The sequence below is a fragment of the Jaculus jaculus genome, chromosome 5, assembly GCF_020740685.1.
Source record: "Jaculus jaculus isolate mJacJac1 chromosome 5, mJacJac1.mat.Y.cur, whole genome shotgun sequence".
NCBI classification, from domain to species: Eukaryota; Metazoa; Chordata; class Mammalia; order Rodentia; family Dipodidae; genus Jaculus; species Jaculus jaculus.
Genome location: NC_059106.1, coordinates 61,921,522 through 61,941,889, shown reverse-complemented (window position 1 = coordinate 61,941,889; position 20,368 = coordinate 61,921,522). Strand labels below are relative to the sequence as shown.

The 20,368-nt window shown below is 48.8% G+C and overlaps 1 protein-coding gene across 4 annotated transcripts in view; it reads left to right on the top strand.

Moving 5' to 3' along the window:
- Nucleotides 1-15,438, top strand: part of Mecr (mitochondrial trans-2-enoyl-CoA reductase) — a 47,081-nt gene extending 31,643 nt beyond the window's left edge. For 3 of the 4 annotated variants that reach the window (XM_045149742.1, XM_004671266.2, XM_045149741.1), the window contains exons 4-10: nt 3,114-3,257; nt 7,419-7,521; nt 8,550-8,652; nt 9,268-9,341; nt 12,734-12,794; nt 12,951-13,023; nt 14,821-15,438. In XM_045149742.1, the coding sequence (XP_045005677.1) occupies nt 3,114-3,257; nt 7,419-7,521; nt 8,550-8,652; nt 9,268-9,341; nt 12,734-12,794; nt 12,951-13,023; nt 14,821-14,978 (716 nt within the window). In that variant the 3' untranslated portion in view covers nt 14,979-15,438. The remainder of the gene's footprint in view (nt 1-3,113; nt 3,258-7,418; nt 7,522-8,549; nt 8,653-9,267; nt 9,342-12,733; nt 12,795-12,950; nt 13,024-14,820) is intronic. The other variant, XM_045149740.1, reaches the window with a different exon arrangement.
- Nucleotides 15,439-20,368: the final 4,930 nt, after the last annotated feature.

Genomic DNA, 20,368 nt, shown 5'->3' with positions numbered 1-20,368 from the left:
CCTGTGTTTTGAAATGTAGACTGTGACTCATTACCACCATAAATCTAAGGATTGCAACAGCTTTTTTTTTTTTTTTTTTTTTTTTGGCTAAAATTGAGGAGAGTAGATTGAAAAACAACAGCTAGTATATCATATGGTGTGCTAATGAGCTCTCTATTGCTGTGACAAAGTACCTGAGATGATCAGCTCAAAAAAGAAAGGCTTTCTGGGCATGACGGCCTTTAATCCCAGCACTTGGGCGGCATAGGTAGGAGGATTGCTTGTGAGCCTAGGCCAGCCTGGGACTACAGAGTGCGTTCCCAGTCAGCTTGAGGTAGAGTAAGACCCTGCTTCAGAAAAATGAGAGAACAGTGAGCTTGTTTTGGCTCACTGTTGACAGGTTTCCTAAAGACTGCACCACCTCCCAGTAATAAATACCAAAGACTGGGAACGAAGCCTTCAACACATGAGTCCCCAGGAGACTTTTCGGGTTCCAAACTGTAGGACAGAATAGTAGTAAATATTTGTCCATGAAACCTCATGTGTATGTGTGCATGTCCACAGAGTCCGAATGAGACTCATGGTTCCCTTGCTTAGGACTATATGGCATTCATCTAGCACGCTCCATCAGCCCTATCTCAGAGCACTCCTGTCACTGCCTCAGTGTGGACCCCTCCAGGTCAGTCCTGCATCAGTCTACAGGTGCAGTTTTCTTGAACTTAGTGGTTGGTGCCTGTATCCTTTAGTTCCTAGCTTGTCACCTCTTCAAAAAAGCCATCTTTAAGCCGGGCATGGTGACACACGCCTTTAATCCCAGCACTCGGGAGGCAGAGGTAGGCGGATCACCATGAGTTAGAGGCCACTCTGAGACTACATAGTGAATTCCAGGTCAGCCTGAGCTAAAGTGAGTCCCTATCTTGAAAAACAAAAACAAAAAAAAGACATCCTTAACTCCCGCCTAAAGTTTTAATTCTTTGTGTTGGGAGAGGGAAGATGTTAAGAGTTTTGAGGCAGTTTTTGTCTTTTTTATTTTTTGAGACCAGGGTCTCACACTGTAGGTCAGGCTGGCCTTGAACTCATGGTAAACTTCTTGTATGTTTGTTTTTGACTGAACCTGCTGTGCTTCATGAGGCTAAGGATAAGGAATGTAGCTGAGTGTGGTGGTTCTTGTGTGTAGTCCCAGCTATTTGGGAGACAGAGGCAGGAGGATTGCTTGAACTCAGGAGTTTGGGACCACCTGAGCAACATAGCAAGACTCTGTTATTAAATAATAAAGTAACATGGGGGCTAGGGAGATGGCTCAGTGGATAAAGTATTTGCCATGCAAGCATGAGAACAGAAGCTTGGATGCCCAGCACCCATGTAAATGCCAGGTGGGCATAGTGGTATGCCTATAATTCAGTGAGTGGAAAATGGAGACAGGGAATCCCTGGGACAAGCTGGCTCGCTAGACTAGTAGAATCTGGGAAGCTCTGAATTCAAGTGACAAACCCTGTCATAGTAAGTAAAGTAGAGAATGGTCAAGAAAGACACCAGTGTCAACCCCTGGTCTCCACATGAACACACATGCACCCAACACACATATGAACATATAAACACACACACATGCACTTTATATACACCTGCAAAAAGAACAATAAGGGGCTGGAGAGGGCCTGTGAAGTCTAAGGATCTCGGTTCTAGGCTCAATTCCCCAGTACCCACATAAGCCAGATGCACAAGGTAGCACATGTATCTGGGGTTCATTTGTAGTGGCTGGAAGCCCTGATGCGCCCTTTCTCTCTCCTCTCTCTCTCTCTCTCTCTCTCTCTCTCTCTCTCTCTCTCCAGCTCTCAAATAAATAAATAGAAGGCATGGTGGCACACGCCTTTAATCCCAGCACTCAGGAGGCAGAGATAGGAAGATTGCCATGAGTTTGAGGCCACCCTGAGACTACATAGTGAATTCCAGGTCAGCCTGGGCCAGAGTGAAACCCTACCTCAGGGGGGGAAATATTAAATGGTAATTTTTTTTCTTTTTTTTTTTAAGGAATAAAATAATCCCAGCTACACCTCAGGCTAAGGCAGAGAGGTCAAAATTTTGAGACCCACCTGAGCATCTTAGCAGTCTCTTCTCAAATTGTATTTTTAAAAAAGCTGGAGAAGTAACCCAGTAGTAGAACTCATTCCTAGCTTGTGCAAGACCCCAGAACTGTGTGTGATCAAGCGTCTGGCTCATGTAACACAGACAGCTGGGGTCTAGGCCCACCTCTGCCCACATCAGCCTGGTGGTTTGAGGCAGGTCAGTTTGCCTCAGTTTCTTGAGGGGTCTGTGTCAGGGTGGCACAATACTTGGCAGGGGATTTTCAGTACTGACATTCGGTACTGCTTTTGTCTGAATTAGAATGTGGGCTGGGGCTTAGTAATCAGGATTTCTTCATCTGTATGTCATTTGGTCTGCACAACTGCTCATAGGGGCCAATCAGACTATTCTGGCTGGTGTCATTCACATGTGAGAGGCAGAAAGCTCAGCGGCTTAGGAATTTGCTCAGACTAGCTGCCTAGAAAAACCATGTGCTACCAGTGTCAGTCTGTCCTCGAGGAAAACAAACTGTCAGAAGACCTAGCCCTAATGCTCCTGTTGCTGTCCTGCCCACAGTCTAGTCCTTTGAGGTCCTCAACCTCTGCACTATGACATTCAGATTTAGCTGAATCTAAAGCGAACTCAGCACATTTTCAAAGTGAAAGGAACAAAAGTTCCTTCCTTCCTTCCTTTCTTTCTTTTTTTTTTTTGTGAGACAAGCCCAACAGACTGGCCTTTTGTTTAATGCGAGAGTGAGAAAGAGAGAGAATTAACGCACTAGGACCTCCAGCCACTGCAGTGAAACTCCAGACACTTGTGCCACCTGGTGTGCGAGCTTGCCCTTGAATCACTTTGTGCATCTAGCTTACATGGGACCTGGAGCATTGAAGTCCTTAGGCTTCACAGACAAGTGCCTTAACCACTAAGCCATCTCTCCAGCCCATCAAGATTTCCTTTACCCCTCAGGCACTACTTGAGGTATGCTGTCCCAGCTGCCCCTGTGCCAAGGAGGGTGGTCTAGGGATGGATATACAGAGGGTCCTTCCTCATGCTCCCACCTCACCCTAACTCAGGTACCTGGCGGACCGAGGCTGTGTTCAGCGGGGAAGCACTGATCAGAGTTCCTGGTGACATTCCTCTTCAGAGTGCTGCCACCCTGGGGGTCAACCCCTGCACGGCCTACAGGATGTTGATGGACTTCGAGCAGCTGCAGCCAGGTAGAAACCTGCAGGTGGAGGTAGCAGGCGGGGCCTCCCCTCTGGGTTGCAACCCAGGTCCTGTCCCCGAGGCCATGGAAAGTTGCCCGTGAGGGGCCTCAGGGGACAGTGGACCCTAACCTTGGCATCTTGTGACTTACATGTAGATAGGTCCTCAGGAAACATGCTGAGAGCTGCTAGAAGGCTGAAGGGCCATATTTCCCAGAGGTTGGGAGAGAGTGCTGTCACCCAACAAAAATGTGTTGAGCTGTGCTAAGCTCTGGGCACACAAAGCCAGATAAAGTAGACACAATTGCTGTGTTTTCAACAAAATGCTGAACTTAGTGTTAATAATTCCACTCAGCACTTCCGTTCACATGAACACCTTCGCAGGCATTCTCCCTGTGAAGCACATGGTGTCTTCAAAGCAGCGCCGGAAGTTTCACATCGTGGATTAAGAACCCAAGCCCCAGGCAAACAGCTGGGCTCTGACCCGTCTTTACCTTCGTTCGCTGTGTTACTTCTCCACTCACGTCATCAGGTTTCACCTGTAAGATGAAGTGTAAGAGGCTCTGAGGAGTCATGGGCCACTGAGCATAGCGCTTAACATAGTGCTGGCCTGCAGTGCAGTGACCCATGGCTATCTTGGTCTTCCGTTTTATCAGTGGAAACAAAGCCAGAGCTGTCAGCTGCTTGAATGAAGTCACTCAGCAAGTAAACAATAGAGCCAGAGTTTCACTGGGGTTCCCCTGAAAGCAGAGACAAAGACCAGGAATGCGGGCAAACAGTTCATCTGGGAGGATCCCAGGAAACAGGAGGGGAGGGAAAAGGGAGAGCAGACAGGATAGAAGCAAAGGCCACCATGGGTCAGTTGTTGCTGTGGGCATTCTGGACTCAGTCCTGCTGGGATTCTTTAAAAACCCTCATAAAGAGCCAGGCGTGGTGGTAGAAGTAGGAGGGTCACCATGAGTTCTAGGCCACCCTGATTCTGCATAGTGAATTCCAGGTCAGCCTGGGCCAGAGTGAGACCCTACCTCAAAAAAGCCAAACAAACAAAAACCCTCATAGGACTGGACATGGTGGCACACACCTTTAAGTCCAGCACTCAGGAGGCTGAGGTAGGAGGATCTCTGTGAGTTCGAGGCCAGCCTGAGACTACGTAGTGAATCCCATATCAGCCTGGGATAGATAGACCCTATTCAGAAAAGAAAAGAAAACCCCTCATTGGACCCACTGTAGAATTATCCCCCAAAGGACAGGAGGCTGGGCCAGTTTACCACTGATTCCATCCTCCATTGGTTTTTGTTAGTTTGGAATTTCGTTTTGTTTCGTTTGTAGTGCTGGGGATGAAATCCAAAGCCTGGAACATGCCAGACAAGCACTCTACCACTAAGCTATACCCCAGCCCAGCCCTACACCCCCCATTGTGTGAGGGCTACCCCTGCCCACTGCATATCTGTGAACCAAATAGGGCTGTTGAAACCACCCAAGATACCTCTCATGCCAGTGAGGAAACTGAAGCAAAGAGCTGTTGGAATATGATAAAAATTAAGTAGCTGGCCACTGCCTAAGACCTGGCAAAAAGCCAAGCCCAGCTTCCCACAGTAAGAAATATGGGCTCTTATAGCCGTGCCAAAGGGGCCTTTGATGGAGAAAGCCAGAGGGTGTGATGTGGGGCCTTTGCTATAGTCCTACTGTGGCTGCCTCCTCTCAAGTCCCACAGCCATTTCTGATTTAAGCAGCAGCTGCAGTGCACAGATCTGGGCATTCTGATGGCAGCCACTGTAGGTGCCCCCATGTACCTCCCTACTTTCCTGCCTCAGGTGACATGACCCAGACAAGATCAGTGTTGTATAAACTTACAGACTTGACCCATGTAAGAACTCCACTTATATGTAACTGTAAGGGACCAGTATTTGCCTTTACTACATGGAGGGCATTCTGTTATGTTTTACTCTTTACTGCTCAAGTCTAAAACACAGCAATGCTACTTGGAGCCCACTGGATTGAGTCAAAATGCACTGGTGAGTGACAGCTTGGACCTTTGGCAAAGGCAGATGGGCATCCTTCTCCCAGAAATCCTGTCTTTAGCTCCAGCCCAGTCCACACTGACTCCAGCTGCCTTTCCAGACCAGACAGCATTTCACAGTTGACAAAACATCTTCCTTCTCACAGTGCATTTCACTCAATTGGGGGCACCCTGGTGCTTCCAGGCCTCCTGCTTTCTGGGCAGAGAGGACACTGAAGTTTGAAGAAGACATGGCTTGGCCTGTCTCATTTAGTTACAGTCATTGGTGAGGCCATAGGCATACCCAGCACACCCATCACATTCCAGAGCCCACATTTTCCCCAAAATGCCACCACAATCCCTGTGTAAGGCTAAGGATGTAGCTCACTGGTAGAGTACACCCAAGACTCTTAATTCAGTCCCTAATGCCACAAATTAAAAGCAAACAGCCAGGCTGGATAGATGGCTTAGCAGTTAAGGTACATTCCTGTGAAGCCCAAGGACCCAGGTTTGATTCTCCAGGTCCCACACAAGCCAGCACATGATGGTGCATGCATCTGGAGTTCGTTTGCACTGGCTAAAGGCCCTGGTGCACCCATTCTCACTCACTGTCTGTCTCTCCACTTCCCTCCCTTCCTCTCTGTCTCTAATAAATAAATATAAATAAGTCTTTAAAAGTCTTACAGCCTGTAAGACCCTGGGGCTGCCCATTTCTCCAATATGGCTCTAATACACTTCAAGATACTGCAGCTTTATTAAACAGTACAAATGGGGATAAGGCGTGGTCCTCCCTCAGAGCTACAGATAGCTGACAGATCAGGACTTATGTACAACTGAGTATAGTATAGTGTTAGGTCATGCATTAATGAGATGCCAAAGAGGAAAGAACCCAGAAGGACTTCATAGAGGAAGCCACACTTGAGTTATACTTTAAAGGACAGACAGAATGTTAAAAGGAGGGGAGAAGGGCTGAGAAGATGGTACATGCCGTTAACTTCTTGCCATGCAAGCATGGTGACCTGAGTTCAGATCCCCAGCACCCACATAAGGCCTGGGTATGGCAGTGTGGTCTTGTAATCCCAGTGCTAGAGAGGTGGAGACAGGGAAATCCTTGAGGCTCACTGGCCGCCTAGTCTAGCCAAATTGAAGCACTCCAGGTTCAGCGTGAGACCCTGTCTCGAAAAATAAGATGGAAGCCGGGCGTGGTGGCACACACCTTTAAGCAAGACACTACCTCAGGAAAAAAAAAAAAAAATTGGCATATGTATATGTGCAACCATGTGTCTGTATGGTCAGAGGTCAATGTCATGTGTCTTCCATCTGTTGTTTCTTTCCAGTTTTTTGAGGTGGGGTTTCACTCTAGCCCAGGCTGACCTGGAATTCACTATGTAGTCTCAGGGTTGCGGGGGTTGGGGGGCTGGAGAAGAATGAATACAGTAGGGCTTCCTGCCGCTGTATGTGAATTCCAGGCTCATGCTCCACTCTGTGAGTCTGGCTTTATGCAGTTACTGGGGAATCAAGCCTGGGCTGTCACGCCTTGCAAGCTTGCAGTTGAATGCCCTTAACCACTGAGCCATCTGTCTGTCCCCCCCAAAAAAATTAAAGGAAGAGAAAAGAGAAATTGCAAACCAGAAAAATTCCCTCTGCAGAGAGTAGAGTACATAAAAATTGGGAGAGTGATCAAGTTACACATTTACACAGCAAGGTCTAAATTGTTTCCTTTGTGGTCATTGAATGGCCATGTCCAGGGAGGTATTGTGGGTGTGATGGAAGCTTGGGGAGTGTAGAGGGAACAGTGAGTGACAGTCAAGGTCTGAGAAGGCATCCCTGCTAGATCCTGGATCCCTTTATATATATTTTTTTTATTTGAGAGTGACAGAGAGAGAAGAAGAGAGAGAATGGACGTGCCAGGGCCTCCAGCCACTGCAAACGAACTCCAGACGCGTGTACCTCCTTGTGTATCTGGCTAACGTGTGTCCTGGGGAATCAAGCCTCGAACCAGGGTTCTTAGGCTTCACAGGCAAGCACTTAACCACTAAGCCATCTCTCCAACCCCTGGGTCCCTTTTGAGTCTGATGATTTAATCTCATGCCCTGGCCTCAGACCCCAGACAGGAAACCCTCAGCAGTCTGTAGTCTGCAGGGTCTGACTGGGGTCTTTTCCTGACTCTTCAGGGGACTCTGTCATCCAGAATGCATCCAACAGTGGAGTGGGGCAAGCAGTCATCCAGATCGCCGCTGCCCTGGGCCTGAGGACCATCAACGTGGTCCGAGACAGGTGCGTGGGAGGCCTAATGCCAGACCAGAGCACAGGCCTTTCCAGCTCGCATCCCTGTGTGTACCTACGTCTCCACCAGATGGCGAGCTTGCATAAGCATATGTGGCCTCCCTAATGGCTTTGCAGTTGGCCTCTGATGCACATGAGTTAAGGAGGAATGAGGTGGCTTTTGGCTATAGGGTGAGTAAATAGTCAAAATGCAGAGATGCCTGAAGGAGGCAGAGACTGCCCTTACTGAAGTCAATAGTGTTGGAGATTCGATTTGGGATAACCCCTCTCTCAACAGCACAGTTCACACTTGGGAAGGTTGAGCTATATTCTTCTTTCTTGAACTTTCTGGCCCAAGGTTCCCTGTGTGCTTGTATTTGTGCACTCAGTACAACTGTGAAGGAGATGGGGCAGGCTTGTCTTCTCTCTCAAAGATGAGGAAGCTGGAGTTTCAGAGACAGGGAGCAGCTTGCTCAGGAAGATGCATCAAGTCAGTAACATCCAGCCCCTTGAAGCCCTGCTGTCCACTAGCATGGCCATTTCTGTCATAGAAGTCCAGCCTTAGTGGGAGAACTGATACTCATTTCTCTCCCTGCCTCCTCAGTGGCAATGACAAAAATGATCGTTTGCCTTGGCAAGAGAGGCGAGGACCACTCCTGCACTAGACTGTTTGCACGAGGCCCTGAAGTGCCCTGGAAAAGAGGAAGAGAGGATGTGGAGATTGTTGTTTCACTACAAGAGACCAGGAAGAGGAATGACTTCTCCTTGGGCCCAGTTGGTTTCTAGCACCCATAAGCTGGCAGGGGTCATGTATTATCTCCCAGCCTGGCTCTGTCCAGAGAGGAAGGGCCAGCAGGGAAATGAGGCCAAGAGCTGGTGGAGTGCAATTAAATTATGTGTGACCCCACTCAAGACCTGGCTTAACCCCAGTGCCAGCTTCCCAAAACAGAAATGTGGAACCTCACAGCTGTGTTCTAGGGATCCTAGGAGCTCTGGGGAAGGAAAGGCAGCAGTGACCCCTGATTGTGTTTGGTTTCCAGACCTGACATCCAGAAGCTAACTGATAGACTAAAGAATTTGGGGGCCGAGCATGTTGTCACAGAAGAGGAGCTAAGACTACCTGAAACGAAAAACATCTTCCAGGTATCTAGCAAAAAGGTGATGCCCCTTCATGCCATGGCATCTCACTGCAGAAAAACTGTCTTGAATTAAAAAGGCTACAGGCTGGCCCCTTGCGCTTGTCTGAAAAACACTTTTCTTTTCTTGGAAGGATAAAGCCCATTTCCTTCCCCTCTTCCTCCAGCCAGGGGACAGTGAGCTGTAAGTGCCCAGATGTTGAGAGAATGTCAGGAGAAACAGTAAAAATACAGGAAATCTGTGTGGCCTGTACTTTTAAACATGTGTCTTGGGCTCAGTCAACCCACACGACAGCCAGAGCTGAAAGAAGGCCTGAGGAAACTGAGGCACAGAGAGACGAGAAAGGGAAAAAAGCAACCTTCCCACCTCACAACTGCCTGGTAATCCTTAGGAAAGCTCTACAGAGTAATTGTTGCTGGTTTTATAGATGAGGAAGCCCAACATTCAGAACCACATAGTCACACAGGTGCAATAGAGCTGCTCCCAGGCTCTCTGAACTCAGTCTTTACCCTTCCAGAACAGCCACTTTCACAGGCCCTGCAAGTGAGCCAACTGACTGAGCCTCTTCACATGAACCATCTAGGGGGACCATGTATGTGAGCACATTTCCTTCTTTTCCAGGACATGCCTCAACCTCGGCTTGCTCTCAACTGTGTTGGCGGGAAAAGCTCCACAGAGCTGCTGCGGCACTTAGCGTAAGTCCTTCAGGCCTGAAGAATCTCTGAGCCTTAGCAAGTGACCAAGATGCAGTAGCCAATGTGAACCAAGGCCAAAGTAGCTGGACATGGTAGGAAGCCAGACCCCGTGTCGTCTTGCTCCAGGTACTTCTCAGCCTGCTCCCTAATAGATGACAGAAGCCTCTCCCACTCTACTTTTTCCAGGGACCCAGAACTATCCTGCTGTGCTCTCCATTATGGGAAATAGCCCAAAATTCATCATCTAGGGGCCTCTTTAAAAGTCACTAATTGCTGGGCATGGTGGTGCACTCTGCTAATCCTAGCACTCAGGAGGCAGAGGTGGGGAGATTCCTGTGAGTTCTAGGCCACCCTGAGACTACAGTGGATTCCAGGCCAGCTTGGTGTAGAGTGCGACCCTACCTTGGAAAAAAGAAAAAAAAAAAAAAAAAAAAAGCTACAATTGAAGCCAGATGTGGTGGTGCAGGCACCAGGGAGACTGCAGTAGGAGGATCGCTGAGTTCAAGGCCATGTGCACATACACTTGCACGTGCATGAAGAAAGTTTCCATCATCACATGTCTGGTGGAGTGGGGCACTGTTGACTAAGCATGTTCTGCTTTCTGCTTGGACATAAACTTCTGCAGCAGTGGGCACCTGAAAAGATATTTCCCAACCAAGCCGGGCGTGGTGGCGCACGCCTTTAATCCCAGCACTCGGGAGGCAGAGGTAGGAGGATCGCCATGAGTTCAAGGCCACCCTGAGACTACAGAGTTAATTCCAGGTCCGCCTGGACCAGAGTGAAACCCTACCTCAAAAAACCAAAAAAAAAAAAAAAAGATATTTCCCAGCCAGAGTAGGGCCCCTCCAGAGTGATCCAATTAGCACTTGTTAGGGAATATTCAGGAGCTAACAGTTAGAGTTAAGACCTCAAGTGGAGCTCTGGCTGGGGGAGGATGAGCCACACGTGCGTACTGTGCACAGACCCTGCAACGACTGGTGTGTCCTCCCACAGCCACTAGTTGAGACCCTACCTTGAAAAACCAAAAAACAAAAAGAAAAACAGCAAATTCAGTGCCACCCTGAGCAACATAACAAAATCCTACCTCAAAAAAAGGGAAGAAGCCAGGTGTGGTGGGGAGTGCTTTTAATCCCAGCTCTCAGGAGGCAGAGATAGAAGGATCACTGTGAGTCTGAGGCCTCCTGAGACTCCATAGTGAATTCCAGGTCAGCCTGAGCTAGAGTGAGACCCTACCTCGAATAAAAAAAAGGGGGGGGGGATGGAGAGGGACTGGAGAGTTGGCTTAGCAGTTAAAGGCCTGCAAAGCCTAAGGACCCATGTTCAACTCTCCAGATTCCATGTAAGCCAGATGCACAAAGGTGAGGCAAGTACAAGGTTGCGCATGCCCACTAGGTGGTGCAAGCATCTGGAGTTCAATTGCAGTGGCTAAAGACCTGGAGTGCCTTTCTCTTTCTCTCCCTCTCCCTCTCTCTCCCTTCCCCTCCCCTCCCCTCCCTTCCTCCCTCCCTCTCTCTTTCTCTCTCTCTCCCCCCCCGTGTGTGTGTGTGTGTGTGTGTGTGTGTGTGTGTGTGTGTGTGTGTGTCTTGCTCGCTCACTCTAAAATAAAAAGTGGGGGGAGAGGTATGTAAAGCCTGTCAGCCTGCTTTCAATTTCTCACTACCCACATAAAATCAGATGCATTTTCAGTGGCAAGATATCCTCTCTCAAAGAAGGTGGAGCACAGACACCTCAAAGTTATCCCCTGACCTCTACACACACTCCCATGTTACATCAGCCTCATAGCTGCTTGACTGCTGCAGTGGTTGTGTGAATGTGCAGGTATCAGACTGCAGGAGAGGACGCTTGTCCCTTCACTGTCCACATATCTTCTTTGCTGTGAGCTTCATGACGCTGGTCTCTATAGTGAGCATTGACAGAGGAAGAGACAAGACCTGGGCCATTATCATTGAATTACCCAAAGGTACAATTTTGTAAGCCAGTGGAGACCAGATTGAACTTGACCTTGAGCTCTCTATCAAAGTGGACTAAACCCACCTTGGGTTCTCAGCCCTGGCAAACTGTTCTGATCATCTGGAAGAGATGTATGTGTGCGTGCATGTGTGTTTTGTTCTTTTGAGACAGGGTCTCACTATGTAACTGAGACTGCCCTCAAACTCATCATATAGCCTAGGCTGGCTTTGACCTCACAATCTTTCTGCCTCAGCCTCTCAAGTACTGGGACTACAAACTATAGTCATTCACCCCTATGCCTAGGTATATGTGTGTGTGTTTTTATGTTTGAGTCAAAGTCTCAGGCTGGCATCAAATTCACTATGTAATTGAGGATGACCTTGAACTTATATTCCTCTTGCCTTCGCTTTCTAAGTGCTGGGGTTACAGGCATATACCATCATGTGCAGCATATGTGTGTGGTATACCCCACATATAACTCATTCATCAGGTCAGGTATTTTCTCCACTCTTGTGCATGTTTCCTTAACACAGAGCTGTTCTCTTATCCCAGAGCTGTAGGTTTTGTGCACCTTAGCAATTCTCCATTCTCCACTCACCACAGAACTGGGGTTACAGGTGCACATGATCGTGCTCAGATGTTTATGTGGGTGCTAGGGGATAACTCAGGTGGTCTTGGGCCCTCATACTTGCATGGTAAGCGCTCTTACCTGCTGAGCCAACCCCCCTTTTTAATTGATTTATTTTTCATTTATACTTTTTTAAATATTTTTATTTATTTCAGAGAGAGAGAAAGTGGCAGAGAGAGAATGGGTGTGTCAAGGCCTCCAGCCACTGCAAATGAACTCCACATGCATGCGACACCTTGTGCCTCTGGCTTACCTGGGTCCTGTGGAATTGAACCTGGGTTCTTTGGCTGTGCAGGCAAGCGCCTTAACCACTGAGCAATTTCTCCAGCCCTTACTTTTGCTTTTTGAGGCAAGATCTCACTCTAGCCCAAGCTTGCCTGGGACTCCTGGAAATTCTTCTACATCAGCCTCTGGTGTACTAGGATTAAAGGCCTGGCATATGGTTTTTCTTGGGGTAGGAGGTCGAGGTAGGGTCTCACATTAGCCCAGACTAACTTGGAATTCACTATGTAGTCTCAGGATGGCCTTGAACTCATGGCAATCCTCCTGCATCTGCCTCCCAAGTGCTGGAACTAAATGCATGCGCCACCACACCCGGCCTTGTTGTTTTTAATATAGGTGCTTACCTACTAATTCCTTAGATTAGTAGTCAGGCCTAGAAATCTATATTTTAAACCCTTTCCTTTGATTCTTGAAGAAGGTTCAAGTGACAGAGTAGGTTTCTCTAAGTGCCTTGACAGGTTCTCAGGGAACCTGAGACCATGGCAGGCTCTGCTTCAGCCTATACCCATTCTGTTCTCTCTGGACTCTGCAGGCCTGGAGGAACCATGGTGACCTATGGAGGAATGGCCAAGCAGCCTGTCATAGCCTCTGTGGTGAGCTGGGGCATGGGCAGGGGATACCTGCAGACCAGAACTGGACACTTGGTAGCCTCTTCCTCTGCCACCACAGTCCCTAGGGGGAATCTGTACCCTTAAGCACACCTGAAGCCCTTCCCTCAGAGCCTCAGCATCTCTCTTCTGTGTCCACAGAGCCTGCTCATTTTTAAGGACCTCAAACTTCGGGGCTTTTGGTTATCCCAGTGGAAGAAAAAACACAGTCCAGGTGAGGAGATGGGGGCCTGTTGCCAAGGGTCCCCTGAAGAAGAGCACCTAGCCTAGCTGCCACAGTGAACAGCAGCTCTGAGTTCTGCAGAATGATTGGGTCTCCAGCCCCACAACAGAATAAAGGAGAACAGCTTGTATAGCTTCGGTCAGTAAATTGTGGCTCAATGAAACTGGCTGGTCCTCGGGTACAGTATCCAGTATCCCACAGACTTGTCCTAGGGAGCTGCCTGGTGGTGGGGAAGCCTGGTGGAACACATATCTAATCCAAACACTTGGTAGGCTGAGGCAAGAGGATTGTGAGCTCAGGGCCAGCCTGGGCTACCTAGCTAGATGCTGTTTCAGAGAACAAAAATAGCCAGGCATGCTAGTGCATGTCTTTAATCCCAGCACTTGGGAGGCAGAAGTAGGATTTCTGCAAGTTCTAGACCAGCCTGAGACTAACTATATAGTGAATTCCAGGTCAGCCTGGGTTAGAGCAAAACCCTACCTTGAAGGGGAAAAAAAAGATCAATTTGTGTTACTGAACCTCTGCTTCCATTTAAAGATTGTAAAAGTTTAAACTCTTAAGCTGCGTTTGACACAGGAGAAAACAGCTTCAGAGGAATAGGTTGCTTGCCCAAAGCCATTGCATTCCTAGAGGCCTAGTGTCCAGAGACATACATTTCAGCCCAAGCTGAAAATGAAGAATAGCATGGGAGAGGGGGAGAAGTGGTAGCAAACATAGGGCATTGTGGGTAGAAACAAACAGCACATGCAAAAGTCGATTGTGGAGAGTAGGTGTCACCACACAGGTCAGTGCAAGCTACCCGGAGATTAGGTCTGGGCTGGAGCTGGGAAGCTGGTTCTCACCAGGTTATAAAAGATCTAATAAGCCGGGTATGGTGATGCATGCCTTTAATCCCAGCATTCAGGAGTCTGAGGTAGAAGGATTGCCGAGAGTTCAAGGCCACCCCCTGAGACTACATAGTGAATTCCAGGTCAGCCTGGGCTAGATAGAGTGAGACCCTACCTCAAAAGAAAAAAAAAAAAGAAAAGAAAAGATCTAATCGGCCATTTTAAGGGGTTTACATCTGTGTTGAAGGCAATTAGGAGGCTATTGGAGCTGTTTTAGTCAGGAAATAGGATTCAATTTGAAGGTGAGTGAATTTCTGTCTATGAAAAAGCACTTCTCTGCCAGGCATGGTGGTGCCTGCTTTTAATCCCAGCACTCGGGAAGCAGAGGTAGGAGGATCGCCATGAGTTTAAGGCCACTCTGAGACTACACAATGAATTCCAGGTCAGCCTGAGCTAGAGTGAGACCCTACCTTTGGGGGTGGGGGAGTGCTTCTCAGCAAGGCCTTCACTTCTCTTGCCCCACCATATGAGCCCTCAGCAAGGGGCAGGCCCAGGAAGGAATGGTGGTGGCCTCAGTTGAGGGGTAAGGGACCCTGGGACTGTCAGGGAGAGTTCCTCTGCTCAAATCAGGCAGTATGCCAGGTGCACTGCCTCCCTCCTGAGCAGCCTCTGGTTTCTCTGTCACAATAATGCTGCCCCTCCCTCTATTCAGGGCCTGTCCCACCCTTCCCTGTCCTGTGGCTCTGACACCCCACTGAGAAGGGTAGGCGCTGCATGCCCAGCACTTGCCCATGTTCCCCTGTCTCACCTCAGCCTTCACTGTCCTGACGCAGGCAGGGCCCAGGCTTCCTCCCATGCCAGGTCTCTGAGGCTTCCCTGGGAAGACAGCCATTGTGCCATCTCGCCAAGCCACAGCTTTTGTCCCATGTCTGGCTCTTCTCCCTCCCCACTCCCCCCACAGATGAGTTCAAGGAGCTGATCTTCACACTGTGTGAGCTCATCCGCCAAGGCCAGCTCACCGCCCCTTCCTGCTCTGAGATCCCACTGCAGGACTACCAGCAGGCCTTGGAAGCCTCCATGAAGCCTTTCGTGTCTTCGAAGCAGATTCTCACCATGTGATCATTCCAGAGGAGTGGAAGGAAACCAGTACCATGAGGCTGGCCACAGACCCCTCTTTGAGGGCCCCAGACTGTTTCTGCTCTTGGTTCTTCCCATCAGGAGGATGGGAAGCCAGCCTTAGGGTTTCTAATAAAGTCTGAACTTCCTGAATAAAGAACAGAGAATAGAAGTCATCCCTGAAGAGGACCACTGCTCCTGCTGGTTTGCACTAAGAAGCTCCCCGCCTGCCTCTCTTCCCTGCACTGTTGATTCCTGACCACTCTGCAAGCAGGCCTCAGTGGGTGCTGGCAAGTGCAAAAGCTGGGACCTCTGCCCTCCACAGCACAAGCCCAAAGAGGAGAGTCTTACGAAAAGAGAGTTGGCTCTCTTCTCAGGTAGTGTGTGGCTTTGTCCAGGGTTGGGGGGTCCACTGCCAGGAATGGGAGTGCCAGTCTGAGATCATTAAAATTAGAGGAAATAAGCCAGGTGTGGTGATGCATGCCTTTAATCCCAGCGCTCAGGAGGCAGAGGTTGGAGAGTTGCCATGAGTTCAAGGCCACCCTGAGACCACATAGTGAATTCCAGGTCAGCCTGGGCCAGAGTGAGACTCTACCTTGGAAAAAAAACAGGAAATAGAGCTGGGCAGATGGCTCAGCAGGTAAGAGCACTTGCCATACAAGACTAAGGGTCTGAGACTTCATACCACCCACATGAAGAAGGTGTGGCCATGAATGCCTATCACCCCAGTCCTGTGGAGGGCAGAGACTAGAGGATCACTGGGGCTTCTGGTCAACCAGTGTGAGCAAAAAACAGCAGCCCTGGTTTCAGTGAGAGACTGTGTCTCAAGGAGATGACATGGGAGAGCAAGAGAGGAGAATAACTAATGTTCTCTTGTCTCCACACATGTGCACACACAGCTGCACACTTGCACACCATGCATACACCACACCTACATACATGCAGAAACATTGGACAAGGGCACAGGATCTTGAGTGGCTGGAATGCTCTCAGCAAACTTCCATTCACTGGGAAAATAGACATTGTACCCATAGTTTACAACCAGAGGCAATTTTATCCCTAGGGAACATTTGACAATATCTGAGGAGATCTCTGACTGCCACAGCTTGGGAAAGGCGCTATTACTGGCCTCTAATTGGCAGAGGTTAGTGATACTGTTAAAGGTCTCACACCTGACATGGCACAGACTTGTAATCCTAGCACTTGGGAGATGTTGCAGTCAATCAAGTTCGCATTGGTGGCAGAAATCATCCGACCAAGAGCAGCTCTGGGGGAAAAAGAAGGATTTATTTTGCCATACAGACTTGAGGAGACGCTCCATTATGGCAGGGGAAAATGATGGCATGAGCAGAGGGTAGACATCACTCCCTGGCCAACATAAGGTAGACAATTGTGACAGAAGAGTGTGCCAAACCCTGGCAAAAGGACACTGGCTATAACACCCATAAGCCCACCCCCAACAATACACTGCCTCCAGGAGGCATTAATTCCCAAATCTCCATCAGCTGGAAACCTAGCATTCAGAACACCTAAGTTTATGGGGGACACCTGAATCAAGCTACCATGGGAGACTGGCAGGTGAGTCACCATGAGTTGGAGGTCAACCTGGGCTACCTAGACCCTATTCCAAACAAAATAAAATCTTAACAAAGGAGACTGTAGTTCCAACATAAGAGTGCTGAGTATGCACAGGGCCTTGGGTTCCATTCCTGTCACTGGGGAAAACCTCTACATGGCATGTGACAGGGCCCCCCCCCCATAACAAAGGACCATCCTGCCCAAAGTATAATGCTGCTGTGCATAGTCACAGAGACATGAGCACCTTGAGGTCTGGGGAAGGCTTCCTCAGGTGGAGTTGGCAGGCAGGCCATGAAAAAATGAGTTGGTTTCGGGCTGGAGACATGGTTTAGCAGCTGGCAAAGCCAAAGAAGCCAGGTCTGAGTCCCCAGTACCCATGTAAAGCCAGAAGCACAAAGTGGTGCATGTGTCTAGAGTTTGCAGTAGCTAGATTTCCTGTTGCACCCGCACTGTCTGCCTCACTGTCAAATATTTAAAGAAATTGATAAAGGACTGGAGAGGTGGATTAGTGGCTAAGGGGCTTGCCTGCAAAGCCTAAGGACCCAGTTTTGATTTCCCAGGACCCACATAAGTCAGATTCACAAGGTGGCACACATGTCTGGAGTTCACTTGTAGTGACTGGAGGCCCTGATTCACTCATATTCTCTCTCTCTCTCTATCTATCTCCCTCTCAAGTAAATGAAAAAAAAAAAAATTGGTTTCACTCAGGCAAGAAGAGTTCTGTGGTGCTTTGCTCCCTGGTTGGCTTGCCCAAAGAGCAGACTTGGAGCTGTCACCTTTGTCACCTGGCCTGTCCCCTTCACTCACAAGCCTCCTTCAGAAGACATTTATTGAGTGCTAAGTGTGTGCCCAACGTTAGGGATTCCAGTGCAGGAAGGCCTCGTGTTGCTTGCTCTAGTATGAGAGCTAAGGATGAAGCTGTGAGGGGACCTGGGGTGGGAGCCAGCTCTGTCAAGGAAGGACTCCCAGTGTTGTCCACAGGATCCTGAGGCCAAGTAGGAAAATGTGCCAGGTGAGACCAGTAACCTTTGAACGGTGAGTTGGAACCTGACATTTGGGAGACTGCAAGCAGAGGAGTGTAGTTACTGCCTAAAGGGAAGGGTCTTGAGAACTGGATGTGGGAATACTAGGCAGGGTCGGTCACAAAGGTCCTTAAGTTGGGACTTGTCCTGGTGTCCTGAGAGAACAGCACAGAGATGATGGGAAACTACCAAGGAGTTTAATTGCCTGCTGGGGTACACAGGCCCCCAGGGTACTCCCTCAGCCCCTGGGAGCATCTGTGTGGCCCGTAGAGACAGGGAAAGGTCTGCCGCCTGTGCTGTTCCAATCTGCCCTTCAGGTTGCTTCAACTGGAGATGTGAGTTGAGGGTCCATGTGGACAAGTGAAAAAGACTGCCAAGGATGGAGATGCTGCAGGAACAGAGAATCGTGAGGCTTTCAGGGGCATCCATACAGCTGCCATGAGGTCCAGCCTGCAGCCATGATGAGGGAAGTCCCTGTACCTAGGAGACAGGGGAAAGGGAGGAGGGTTTCTTCAACTTTTGTTTTTGTTTTTGTGAGGTAGAGTGTCTCTAGCACAAGCTGGCCTGGAACTCACAGCGATCCTTCTACCTCTGCCTCCCAAGTGTTGGGATTAAAGGTGTGCGCCACAGGGCTCTGCTTTTTCTTAAACTTTTTACCCACAACCTTTACATACACATATATGTACTCTGATCATAACCCCCCCATCACCTTCCTTTGTCTCCAAGCCCCTGTCCCTTCCATTGACTCATTTCTTTTCAAGTAGTCTCTTCTATTTTGATGTCATTGGACTTTTTTTTCTTTTTCCTACCCTCATATTAATCAGGTCTGGTGTAGTTAACATAAGCCACTGTGAGGTCACAAATGCAATTTCTGGAAAACATCATTCCAAAGCACTCCTCCCCTTCCTTTGGCCCTTCCATTCTTTTTACCACCTGGAAAAGGGTTCCTAACATCATGCTTGAGAAACATTCAAAATGCACTGAGAACAGTGAAGAGGATTGTGTGTTGTGCCTGTAGGGGGTGACACTTTGGGACTGGCCTTCAAAGGATAATTGTAATTTACTCAGAAAAGGAAGCTAAGACTTGGAGACCAGGTAAGCAAAGTCACAGAAGCGGAGCATCTATGTCAGAGCTTCTTGCTTTTCCCCAGAACCCGTTATCTTTAGAATTAACGTTATAGAGCTGGGTGTAGTGGTGAATACCTTTAATCCCCACAATTAGGAGGCAGAGGTAGGTGGATCGCTGTGAGTTCAAGGCCAACCTAAGACTACATAGTGAATTCCAAGTCAGCCTGGGCTACAGTGAGACCCTACCTTGAAAATACTTTAAAATAAAATAAACCTTATAGGGCTGGAGAGAGATTGGTCAGTAAAATATACATACAAACCTGAGTTTGAGCCTCAGAACCCACGTTTAAAACAAACAAAACAAAAACAGTTAGTTGGGTGGCATGCTGATGATCCCAGCACTAGATAGGCAGAGACAGGTGTGTCTCTGAAGCTCACTGGCCAGTCAGTCTAGTCTACTTGGCAAGTTCCAGGTCACTGAGTCCTGGTCTCAAAAACCAAAAAAGCTGGGCTTGGTGGCGCACACCTTTAATCCCAGCACTCAGGAGGCAGACGTCGGAGGATCACCATGAGTTTGAGGCCACCCTGAGAATACAGAGTGAATTCCAGGTCAACATGGGCTACAGTGAGACCGTATCTTGAAAAGCTACTTAAAAGGGGCGGGGGGGAGAGTAGGATACTCCAGGTTGTCCTCTGATCACCACATGTATGTGCACACAACACTGCAGCATTCAGGTGAGCATATGGATTAACACATTCCCTGCCTCCCTTGCAGTTAACAGTGGGGTGGCATGTGATGTAAGCAGAGCTGTTAGGTGTCAGTTTCCTAGGAACCTCTTCCAAGTGCAGCTGCCATTCATACTGTGCCTTTTCCTTCCCCTTGCACCTTCCTCCTTGGGATTCAAACATGGATTTCCAGGGTGTGCACACCATGTGTGACCAATGCAAGAGTGGGACAACAACAAGGTCAGAGGAGTCTGGGGTCCAGACACCACAAAGCCCAACTCCCTACCTCAGGACCTAGTACCTTATTTCAGCCCCTGGTATTTGCCATTTCACTGAGCCTAACCCTGAATTATACCACACGGAAATTAAGGGAACGTGACTTCGAGTGGCTCATCTCTACACAAGAGTGAGAGATTGCTTCTCCTCTTCCCGCTGCCTGATCTCCGTGGAGCTGAGGTGGCTCTTCTGGCCCACTCAGTAAGCATCGCTGGCTCCGGAACTAGAAGACAAACACATTACCTCTGGAAGCAAAGCTCCAGTGATCTGAAGCCCTGAGGTAGCCTGGCTCTGCCAGTCTCTGTTGCCTTTGGGAGCATCGAAGAAAGCCCCTGTCACAATATTGACGTGCTTGTGTCCTCTGGGGAGGACTGAGGCCCTTTGCTTGAACTTGTTTTTCACAGGCATCACCATTCTGTTTTTTGTCGAGAAGAGCACACCAACTACCCTAGTGCTTGCTGGAAAGCACCATGCCCAGGGTAAGGCATCTGGCCCTACCAGGATAGCTACAGGTGGTGGGAAAAGAGGCTCAGCCCTACTATAGCATCTGCCTGCACCTGGAGGCAGGAAAATTCTTGGAAATTAATCAGGGCCAGCCTAAAAAAAGGTAGGAAGAGTTGGGTGTGCTGGTAGAGATAGGATCACTGTGAGTTCAAGACCACCCTGAGACTCCATAGTGAATTCCAGGTCAGCCTGGGCTAAAGCAAAACCCTACCTTGAAAA